General features: G+C 40.6%; 1 protein-coding gene across 1 annotated transcript in view; it reads left to right on the top strand.

The window, feature by feature from the left end:
- LOC132588769 (ras-related and estrogen-regulated growth inhibitor-like) overlaps positions 1–9,061 on the top strand; it is a 49,823-nt gene extending 40,762 nt beyond the window's left edge. The window contains exons 3-4 of the mRNA XM_060261197.1: positions 6,370–6,443; positions 8,264–9,061. Of these exons, the coding sequence (XP_060117180.1) occupies positions 6,370–6,443; positions 8,264–8,749 (560 nt within the window). The 3' untranslated portion in view covers positions 8,750–9,061. The remainder of the gene's footprint in view (positions 1–6,369; positions 6,444–8,263) is intronic.
- Positions 9,062–12,313: the final 3,252 nt, after the last annotated feature.

Below are 12,313 nucleotides of genomic sequence, written 5' to 3'. Positions count from 1 at the left end.
CAAAGGAAAACAGCCATTATACCTACTGCAGTTTATTCAACAACTGGTGGGGAAATGGCCAGTGTGATTTCAGCTCAATAGTGGGGCCTCTTTATGTGACTGCACACATAAAATTGATTGAATTGAATCCAAACACATACATTCAAAAAAGCAGCCAGATTTTGATTATATATAATGACAATATCATGCAACCCATAGGAAAATACAACCTAATAATCACACTCTGCCCCCAAATAAGAGGTGGTACCAACTGACATTTATTGTGGCAGGAAAAGGAGGCACTGAAATACAGGCTATGGACCTAATCAAGATCTAGTGACAAATTATTTTTAGCTCCAGTTCATGAAACAAGGGGTACAAATTGCTTTTACAAAGGAGAACTTTGTAAAAACGATGGAGATGTGTTCCAAGGGGAAGGTTGCCTGGCAGGTGAATTACAACTAGAAGTCAAGTCAACAGTAGAACCAGTGTGCCTCCCTTGGAGAAATCTGCACTATACAGCTCTGCAAGAGAAACTTTGTAAGTTGCAGAACAAAGACATTATAGCACCTGTGGATGGTAATTCTCTGTGGGCAACACTATGCTAGTGATAAAGAACCCTTCAGGCAGACTATGAATTTGCATTGACCCAAAGTTGATTGCATTGACCCAAAGTTGATTGACTATGAGTTGCATTGATCCGGATTGATTGCTGAAGAGATGCCAGTATCTATACCAACCATTGATGACATATTGCTAGAACTCTCCAAAGCCAGGGTTGTTTTGGTTTTTTTACTGCTTGTGATGGTACGAATTGCTTCTGACATATTAGACTTGATGAAGAGTCCAGTAGACCATTTTTCCCCCACACCATTTGGATGCTTCAGATGGCTGCAAATGCCAGTGTTTCAGAGGCAATTTAGGCAAGCACCGGAAGGGCTGCCTGGAGTAAAAATAATAGTAGATGATATTCTCATAGTAAGTGAGGTACAAGATGACAAACAAGGCTAAGGGTGATGGTGCAAAATAAGGTAAAAACATATTTTATTGCTCAGTTAAAACAAAAGGGGCTCACCTGTCACTAAGAGATAAAAAGTAAGGCCAAGGCAGAAGGTGTAAATTAAAAATATATTTTACTACTCAGTTGAAATCCCCCCAATTCCATATGTGTTTTGCCAGAAGGCTTTGTCAGGGCAGTCTGTTATTCTTGCAGTGATTCTTGAACTGAAAAATAAAAAAATATTTTTACTTAATTTTGCACCATTGGTTTGGCCTCTTAGTGACTGGTTAGACTCTCTTATTTTCTCCAAAGTACAGATGACAAAAAAGTTGAGCAGCATCATGACCAGAAGTTCCTGGCTTTTCTTCAGAGATGCAGAGACAAAGTTATTAAACTGAATGCTAAGAAAATGAAACTAGAAGAGTGTGAGATAACATACAAAGGACCAGGGCTTTTTTTGAGCACAAACGCACTAGAATGCAGTTCCGGCTGACTTGTCATCAGGGGATGTGGCCTAATATGCAAATAAGTTCATGTCAGGCTTTTTTTGTAGAAAAAGCCTTGTGTGAAACATCAGGGTGTGACCTAATATGCAAATGAGTTCCTGTTGGGCTTTTTATGCAAAAAAAAAACCCTGCAAAGGATTTCCTTACAGTGGAAGGACTAAAGGCAGGCCCTCATAAGATTCATACTATCTGAAATATACCAGTCCCTGATTATGTGAAAGGAGTACAGCACATTATTCAAATGACAATTTTTTTAACCAAGGTCTGTGCCAATTTGGCTACAGTTTCAGAATCCATGAGACAACTTTTGATTGGGGGAATCTTGAGGTTGGAGGGCCTCAATCAACAACAGAAGGAGACTTTCCTCCTTAAGAGTTGCCCACAAGACCATGGGAAAAGTTGACCTATTTACTTTTAGGCAGCAGCAATACTTAGCCATTTTAGGTTATTACTCCAACTTTTGGGAAGTAAATTTCTTATCAGACACTGGAAAAAATAGTTATCGCAAACCTGAAGACACACTTTGCAAGATGTGGCATTCTAGACATAATATTTTCTGATCATGGACCTCAATTCTCCAGAGAAGGCTTTAAAATATCTGAAACATAATGAGAGTTTGACTCCCACAGTTCATCTCCAGCTTACCTACAAAGTATCTAGGGGTCTTAGTGGATCATATGCTGAACATAAGTCAACAGTGTGATGCGATGGCTAAAAAGGCAAATGCAATTTTGGGCTGTATCAACAGAAGTATAGTGTCCAGATCACATGTGATAGTATCGCTTTACTCTGCTCTGTTAAGACCTCACCTAGAGTATTGTGTTCAGTTTTGGGCACCACATTTTAAGAAGGATATAGATAAGCTGGAATGGGTCCAGAGGAGGGCGACGAAGATGGTGAGGGGTCTGGAGACCGAGTCCTATGAGGAAAGGTTGAAGGAGCTGGGGATGTTTAGCCTGGAGAGGAGGCAGCTGAGAGGTGATATGATCACCATCTTCAAGTACTTGAAGGGCTGTCATCTAGAGAATGGTGTGGAATTGTTTTCTGTGGCCCCAGAAGGTAGGACCAGAACTAGTGGGTTGAAATTAAATCAAAAGAGTTTCTGGCTCAGCATTAGGAAGAACCTCCTGACCGTTAGAGTGATTCCTCAGTGGAACAGGCTTCCTCGGGAGGTGGTGGGCTCTCCTTCCTTGGAGGTTTTTAAACAGAGGCTAGATGGCCATCTGACAGCAATGAAGATCCTGTGAATTTAGGGGTAGGTATTTGTGAGTTTCCTGCATTGTGCAGGGGGTCGGACTAGATGACCCTAGAGGTCCCTTCCAACTCTATGATTCGATGAAAGTAACAGAAAGTTGTAATTGTCAGTGAATAGTGCCAAAAATTATTATTGAAGGCAATTATCACAGGAACTGATCCCTGGCAAGTGTTCTTAGCGCACAGAAATATTCCTTTGTAAGATTGTCTGAACAGTCCTGAATATGCACTGATGGGCAAGAGGAAAAAAACTCTGCTGCCTATGAAGGGAGACATCCTTCAGCCAGCAGATGGAGGACTTGTATTGAAGAAAGTAGTCATGATCAGGAATTACAATAATTTTTTTCAAAAAAGTGCAAAAGAATTACCACTCCTGACTCCTGGCACACCTGTTGGAATCCAAGCAGAAGGAATGAACTACAAGCTATGAACAGAAGAAACAGTGAAAGTAGAAGTAGCACCCAATCCTATGAAGTCATTTCACAAGGAGGGCAAGTGATTCATAGGAATAGAACATAACTATGGCATAAGAGAAACAATATGCCTGAACAACTTGGGGAGTAAATGGAAGTGCCAGTTGAAGAAGAGAAACAGATACCTCCAGACACTAAATCTACTGAAAGAGAAGATCAACAGAATAAAGAAAAACCGGGACCAAAGACTAATAGTGGGCACTGAGATATGGGTGCAAACAGAGAAGATCTGCATACTTTAAGGACTATGTAACTGAATAACAGCACAAGAGACCCTGCTTTCTTATCAGTTTATTGAATTTAGTTGTGTGGTTAAAACTTTGACCAGACAGTTCATTTATTTATTAATTATGGTACTGTTAAAAAATAAATTATAAAATAGAAAGGATGTATAATGATAAATGGAATTATGTTAACAAGAACCATGTTCCTAGGGGGAGGTTTCTAAGAGAACAGAGCTCTGACTCTCTGGGCCAATGCTTGGTAGTTCAATAAAGCTGTTTGTTGATGCCCTCTTGATATCGTAACAGTAATCAGCTCACTGTAGCTTCTGCATACTAATACATACTACATACTAACCCTTCCTGCCTCAGGTGGCAGACCTACCATTAACTTAAGATGATGGAAACAAAGCCAGAGTCATGCTGGCCTTGCCTTCGCTTGATTCAGGCAGGCTCTGTCAGCTCACTATGACATGTTCTTTTCCTTTTGTTGAATGGTTTTATTGGTTTATTTTCAAAGTGTCCACAGTGGCTTACAGTCATATAAATCATAAATACCATAAGAGATAGATAATCAAAACCATAACACCAGTTTAACCACTATAAAAATGTAGCAACAAGTACCAAACAGAAAATCCAAACTCAAACTTGACAATCAAATTATAAGCTAGCTACCCTAAAACAAAGTGGTCAGCATTTTGTTGGAAAGCAAGGTGGGAATGGGTCAAATGGGTTTGCAATGGCAAAGAATTCAACAATCTTCAGGCAACAGCTAAGAAAATTCTCTTTCTGGTGCCTGCTGGCTTCACTTTGGACAGCATGGATTTATAGAACAGTGCACCACCAGAAAATCTCATGTTTAGGCAGATTCACATGAGTGAAAGTGGGCTTTAAGGCACGTTGGTACTAGGCCTTTTAGGGTTTGATGGTCAACACCAACACCTGGAAAAAAACCTGAGTGATAATGAAGTTGATGTAATACTGGCCATATGCATTCATCATAGTACATCCCAATAAGGTTCCTCAAAGCCAAAAGCACTGTGAAACTGCATGGAAATAATTAATTGAGTTTAATATCAGCATTCTAGTATGTGAATCCATGTTTATTAAGAACCACTTGGCTGGCTTATCATTGTGTGTGTGTGTGTGTGTATTGCTAAAGCAAATTTAGGATGCAGTCATAACCTAACCTTGAACCAATGACCAAGATTAAGCAGGCAGCTCAAAAATGAAGAAAAACAGAACTTTATTACCTAAGTTAAATACAGTTTTATTACAGCTAGTTAGAAAACACCAATCAAAAGAAAGTCTATATACACATTGTTAGAATTCTTTGCTGAGTGCAATTGGTGCTGTCTTGCCAAACTCACTTAAACTCCAACTCCCAAGAAATCTGTTTATGTCCATCCACAAAAGCCATGATGAGACTAAATTTGGCTGTACCACACTTGAACGCAGAAAGGTCTTTATTCTACAAAGTCATGAAAATGACTTTCCTGATGTACAGGATGGAAAAGTATAGTCATGGCTATTTTAATCAGTGTTGATAATTCTGGTAATAGCTGGTGCAGATGGTTTCTTTGTTTTTCACTCAGAAGTTCAATCCCACCCATTCACTCCCACACTTTTGCTCTAAAGAGTGAGCATTCTATACAAAGTTGGGGAGGCGCTTGCCCACTGGGGCTATCTGGTTTATTGACAAATGAGATTTCTTGCTGCTTTCTTCAATATCCAGTAAATTAAGGCAGGAAGGATAACATGAACTCCAGTTAGTACTGGAGGGAAGAATATGCCATGATGTCTACAAGTTTAAGGAAAAAGGAAAATTCGCTAAGCTAGGAGGGGACAATCAATAGTGAGGATTCACATCAGTAAAAACATTCCACATTTAACAGCGTTATTCTCATTGTTGTATAGAATGTTTAGCAGACAAACAACGAATTCCTGGTACATTGTTAAAAAGCTGTTTAGAGCAGATGGGTTTGAGGGAAGGAAAGAACCAAAGCAGGGGCGGGGGAGTAAGTTTCTGGTAATATTATGGAGGAAGGGCAAAATAAAAATGTACTAAATAGCTAGTACATGAGTGAAGGGGTGGTTGTAAGATGGAAAGGAAGAATAAGAAACTATTTAAAAGGTCACATTCCTAAGTAAATGTTTGGAGTGTGCAACAATATCATAAAAGAAACACATTTGATTATTTCATATTATATCTGTCATGCCTACAGGGAGCAGAGAAGGAGAGATAAGTTCCACTTGTGATTCTACTTGGTATGCTCACAGATTGCCCAAACCAAGAGGAAGCAGACACAGTCTAGGGCACTGGGTACATCTTGTGCTGCCTGGTTAGTAATCCATGAGGGCATTCCCCACCACACTAAAATTTGGTAGAGACTTGAACCTGCTAGCTTCCTGAAATTTATGCTCATGGTCACAGAAGAACTGGAAGGATTTTGCAGCTTATGATGACTGCAAAATTACTGTGCAACATTCACAAGTTTGAGTGTACATATCCACAGGGCTTTTTTTGAACAGGAACGCCCAGGAACACAGTTCTGGCTGGCTTGGTGTTGGGGGATGTGGCCTAATATGCAAATGATTTCTTGTTGGGCTTTTTCTACAAAAAAAAAGGCCCTGCATGTTTATGCGTAGGAGGATTCCCATATTAAACTGTGTACATATTTAATAATGGTCTCGGGGTGCCAAGAAATGAATTAAGTAGCCTCATTTAGAATGCTCTTTGACTTCTTACTAGGACTTTTTTCAGATGTATGTGTCCTAAGTGCCATCAAGTCTGGTGACCCTGTGAATTAATGACCTGCAAAATATCCTATCGTTAACACGTTGCTCAAGGCTTGCAAACTGAGGGCTGTGGCTTCCTTGACTGAGTCAATCAATCTCTATCTAGGAGAATTCTCATACATATTTCTTTTCCACAGAGATGATCTACAGGCATACAGCTGTCATTGATGGAGAAATGGTGCATTTTGAAATTCTTGACACAGCAGGACAGGTATGGTTATAATTTAGTGGCTGGTATCACAAATTATTGTGTTAAAACAAACTCTTGTTCATGGCACTAAACATTTTTAAATATGACCTTTCTTCATATATTTGTGATTTTGTTCAGAGATTAAAATTTACAGAGGCTCAAAGGCTCATACAAGAGCAGAAAAAACAGGAAGCTGTGCTGCTGTTCATGCTGATGCTGAGAGATTAGGTGGACTTTAATAGTTTCAACAAGACGTCTGCACAAGGGTTAGCAGATGGGAGCGTTCAGATACTTAATAGTATTTGAGAGTTGATCAAAGAGTCATTAAACTCAAGGACATACTGGCTATAATTTAAATAGGAGATTTTGGCCAGTCCATAAATCAAAACTGAAGTTATGGGGGTGGGTGGAGTGAAGACCCACTTCACTTATAAAGTCAGATTTTCAGTTTCCATATTTGGAAAAGAGAAAAGTCCAAATGTAGTAAGAACTGGAGAACAGCAGAGAAGCTTGTTTAAGATACATATGTTGCATTTCTGTTTTGATCCATCAGTTATTTCCTGATCAGATGCTCTGGATTTTTGGCACAGATGCATGCATGCATATTAATTATTATTGTAGAGTGGTGTTCATCACTTCAGTTCTTGGAAATCCTGCAACATTTGTTCTTGGATGGTAGATTTTTTAATGGTTTGTTGCAAGACTACTTATTTTTTTTCTGTTACTATATGAATCCCAAATGAGTGCTTAGTTGTTCTGATTCAACAGTTATCCTAGCACACAAGAACTTGCACTAAAATGTATATGTGGGGAATTCACTTTTTATTAATTCTAGTTTTATAAAGTGAATATTAAATTGTGTTAAGAGGTGAGCAATCTACACAAGTTCATCTTGAAAGAGTGCTCTTAGGCATATGCTTCTGAGAGCAGGTGTTGTTGTGACTGCCTAAGGGTCATGCTTTGTGTACACAGGGTCTTTGGCTGACTATGTTGCCCTCCCTCCCTTTTTAGTTTCTGTCTTTAAGCTGCACTGTACAGTTAAGACGTTGTTGCATTTCAGCACACCCACTTTCTGTGAAACAAACTGTCCAATGAAACAAACTGTCCGATGTCCGATGGCAGACCAGATTAAGAAATGGGGTTACTACTTCAACTTGGTTTCCTTTCCTGGAATTCCCTGCGTCAGAAATAGAATTTGAGACAACTTTGGACATGATTCTTATTATTTAATGTCTGCCTTATATATCTTCACTGTACCTGATACACACACATTGTATATGTTCAGACTTCATATGTTTCTTGAGATTTATCTTATTCTTAGTCCTATTATAATGAAGATTATTTTTGACTTAAAAAAAGAAATGGGGTCACCACTGAACAGATGCAAGGCGTGGGGAAGGAAGTGATTTGTATTTGAGAAGCAGTGAGTGGGAAGGATCTACTCTTTTCTTTCCCTGCCTACCACTGTTATCCTGCATCCTGCTCTGTCCTGTCCATTTATGTAATGATGAGGCAAACCACAAAGCACAGCACTGTGAAAAGAGCAGCTTGAAGGCAGAGGTTGCAGGGAGACAGCCCTCCACACCTCACTGCTTCTCCACTGTCAATCAAATTTCCTCCCACCACATTGCTTCTGTTTGCCAGTGACCAGGGTTCCCGCCCTGACTTCCTGCTGCGGAATGTCCAGTTTGGTCCTTCCTGCCTGTCACTCTCCCTATAGGTGGCTGCATCTGTCAGGTTCTCAGCTATAATTGGTAGCTACATGGAGACACACTGAAGTTTTGGCAGAGAAGGCGCTTTGTGCAAAACTTTTGTTGTTTTGTCATGTTTTTCTGTTCTAGGAGGAAGACTCCCTACAAATAGAAGAGAAGATTAAATGGGGAGATGGCTTTGCTGTGGTTTACTCAGTCACTGACAGATGCAGCTTCGATGAAGTGATGAGGCTGTGTTTCCTCATCAACCACATTCATTCCAGCCCAAAGAGGAGCAGTGGGAGTGAGCAGCCACCAGTGGTGATCATTGGAAATAAGAAAGACCTGCAGTTTGACCGGATGGTGACCTCTGAGGATGGGGAGAACCTCTCCAAGGCTTTGAAGCATCCTTTCTATGAGATTTCTACCAGGGACAGCTATGAGGAGGCTGTGATGGTGTTCAATACCCTGTATAGTGAGCTGATGAAACAAGGGAATTTTTCTCCAGGGACCTTCAAGAGGCGAGCTGTGTCTAAACTGATGGAGAAGATCCCTAGGATTCATGCCAACTCGACCCTGACCTCAAGTGGCAGGAGCCTGAGCTTCAACTCTTTCAGAGATTACATCCCAGAGTGAACTTTCGCACAGGCATTGTGTGGTGGTGAATAGTGCATAAAGGGACCAGCAGGAGTGGGCAAAGGGGAGGCTATAGATCTAGTCACAATCCAAGTCCAGGGTCCTGTAAATAGTTAGGAAGGGGATTTTTAAAATAATAATTTTTAGTCCAGGAAGATCATATGGTGACCTTGGGTGATTGTAGTGAGGGGAAGGTAATATGGGCAGAAATGTATCCCCTCTTCTCCTTTAGAGCTTGGTCTTTTAAATCTTGGCCACTTCTCCCTCTAGCCACACTGCATATTATGGCATTATGACCTCTCTTCAAGGAAGCAAAGAAAACTTGTATTTCCAGACCAGGCACTGAGCCGAGTATCAGCATCTCTTGTGGGGGGGAGGGAGAAGACTTCATTCAGTGGCAGGGTGGAGTTTATTAAGACTCACTCTCTTTTCTATTAGCACAAAGTTCACAACTAATAGAATTATATTTATACTGCATCATGGCTGTTGGCTCCACTAATAATTGACATGGTTAACATCTTGCAGTAGGAGGACACTGAAGTTAGTAGCTTGATTAGAGTTGTGGACAAAAGAAAGTGCTGTGTATTGAGAGTTACGAGGATACAAATAACATTTGATGGGAGAGATAATAAATGCAGTTAATCTGTAAATTTATAGATTCAGATTGACCAAAATGTCCTCAGGTGCAATGCAACACCCTTCTTTTGAGGCAAGGCAATCAATAAGCTCCCCATCTAAGAACTTTGGAATAGGAGAATGCTGGTCATTGTTCTTATCTTGGTGTGTGAATATCATTACCAGGGAATATATTTAAGCCTCTTCTTCCTCTCAGTAGACTATATAACAGACACATGTAGCTGCTTACACCAAGTCAGTCCACTAGCTTGGGACTGTTTACTTGGAGCAGCTGCCATTCTGCAACAACTTCATTTCCTTCTAATCTTCATACATTATGCCAATTTACCTTTTTTAATTAACTGGAGAAATGAGGGGTTGAACCTGAGACCTCCTACAGGCAAAACATGTTTCCGTCACTGAGACAGCGCCTTTTCCCAAGCTATTTATTGCATCCTTATCTAAGGGCCATACTGATTTGCTCTTCAAAGGCGCCTGAGAACTTGGCTGTCCTGGGAGGAAAGGTGGCTGATTCACTAGATCAGCTTGTTCCCCAAAGGCTTCCACCATACCTTTGACCCAGTTTGCCACCCACTTCTGTATGGACAAAACAAAAATATACCTTGTGTCTCAAACATTCAAAGATTTGACTCAAATGCTGAGCAGTGCTCCTTAATTTTGATGACACAAAAATATGCACAGAGTGAATAAGTGTCTTGTAGTAAAAGCAGCTGCCTCCTCTCAGCAAGTTGAAGTAGACTCCTTTTGAAATCTAGTCAGGTTTCAGATCAGAGTTATACTTTGTTTTTTCTGCCCTGAAGCTGCGTGGCTTTCTAATTACATTTTGTATTGTAAAATTATATTATCGTCTGCTTTTGAAGGTGGAGGGTGGGGGAGACACAGATGGCACAGGACATAGAATTTGGCTGCATCAAAAGCTAAAACAATGTTGAGGCTGGAGCTAGCTGTCACTAGAAACCAGAATGGCTCATAAAGGGTTGCTTCTTGGTTGCCACCACCTCTTGCTCACATCTCACCACCAACTCAGCCCTTCCACCTCTTACTTTCCTACAAAGAAGCCAGAGTAGAGATGTGGGAGATTGGAAAGCTGCACTAGGCAAGCAAAACTTGCCATCTTGTCTTTAAGGATGCCTGGGAAAGAGGGAGGGAGGGGAGGAAAGGAGCACTATCAACCCCAGTTCTTCAGGGGGAGGGGGAGGGCAGGCAATTGCAAGGCTCTGGCTGGGCAAGCCATATTCCCCTTCACCCATGGTGGTGCCTTGCTGATATGCACCAAAGGTACAGAAATTCTCAGGCTGTTGGGAGTGATGACCTATATGGCACCTTGTTCTGTGCAGTGTTGTACCTGTCTTTCTAGGGCTTCTCTCTACATCTTCATTTAACACAAAGTGCTGCTGAGGTGACAACACAGCCAGTTTTGGCGCCATCAGGCCCACAGGTGGATAGTGCAGATCAAGGAATAATAGGTGTTTTATTGCCATATATGGAACCCAGAAGGTGGCAGTGATGGAATTCAGTTTTCTTTCATTTCACTGACCTATATAGAATGAAAAAAGGAACATGTATAAGAAGTCTCCAACAGGTAACTCATGAACTGCTAGTACCTCTCCATCTGCTGCAGACTAGCTCATGGATTTCCTAGAAAACCCAGGAAACCCAGGAAAAGATAACCAAAAAACCCCCAAACTTTTTCCCCAGTTGCCCTTCTTATCGGGTAACTAGTTCCTAACAAATGGAAACTTCCTGTGCTCCTGGTGGATACTGCAGCACACATGCAGGAGTGTGAGGAAGTGTCCTGGGAAAAGGCAGAAGGCCTTTTGAAGTCATCATAGAAAGCCAGCAGTGTCAACTGCCCAGACTGCACTGGTCCTTGCCTGCAATAGAGAGAGGGCTGACAGCACCAGAGTGCAGGGAGTGGAGTATATGGAAAGGTGGTGTATATATCAAGAGGGGGTTAGATAAAATATATATATATATATATATATATTTGGCCGCTGTGTGACAGAATGTTGGACTGGATGGGCCATTGGCCTGATCTAACATGGCTTCTCTTATGTTCTTATGAAACAGCACATCTTGTGTACAGATCTGGAGCCAAGAGGCCAGGCTGTCAGGTGCAGTTGGATATAAGATGCCCTTAGGAGATTATGGTAGTCCACTTCTATCTATGCTATATTTCAAAAGGGCAGCAGTGCAGTAAAGCCACTCTTTTAAATATATCATTTTTTTCAAAGGGAAACCTTTGAAAGGAGAATCATAAACCCAGGACTTGTTATAAAGAAGGAAACAACCTTCTCAACCACCTCCTCTCTTATCCTACTGTATACTTTTATAAAGTCTGAATTAAACTTTCAGGTTTGCTCTCAAAAGTACCCTTGCATAATTGTTCGTGTGATAAGTGTTTTGGTTGTGCAATAAGATGTCATACTGTCAGTTGCTATTTTGTCTCCTTTGAGGAAACCACCTTTTCCAAGCAAAGTTTCCAAGAAGCTAATCCTAGAAGATCAGACCATTCCCATGGGAGAAGAATGTGACTTCTTTCTAATGGCAAGCCAAAGGAAGTATTCAAAATTTCGAGTTTGCAAGTGATGTTTTAAGGCCTGATTGTTAGTGTGACATTTTTCCAGACCAAGAGGCCTAGGAACAGGATGGATGGATAGATAGATAGATAGATAGATAGATAGATAGATAGATAGATAGATAGATAGATAGATAGATAGATAACAGAAACTTAAATGCATCATATTTCTCTTTTCTTCTAAGAGATTCCTTTCCTCATGCAGACCATGAACACTTGCTGGAAAATTGCAAATATGTTCTAAGAGTACAAGCTGAAAGATTTTCTTTCTAGTAATGATGATTCTTGTACAATGACAATTAAACCAATCTTGCTTTTTATTAGTACTCATGCTCCCTTCACCTAGATTT

The sequence above is a fragment of the Heteronotia binoei genome, chromosome 21, assembly GCF_032191835.1.
Source record: "Heteronotia binoei isolate CCM8104 ecotype False Entrance Well chromosome 21, APGP_CSIRO_Hbin_v1, whole genome shotgun sequence".
NCBI lineage: Eukaryota > Metazoa > Chordata > Lepidosauria > Squamata > Gekkonidae > Heteronotia > Heteronotia binoei.
The sequence above is the reverse complement of the archived record's forward strand: the minus strand, read 5'-3'. Positions and strand labels throughout refer to the sequence as shown.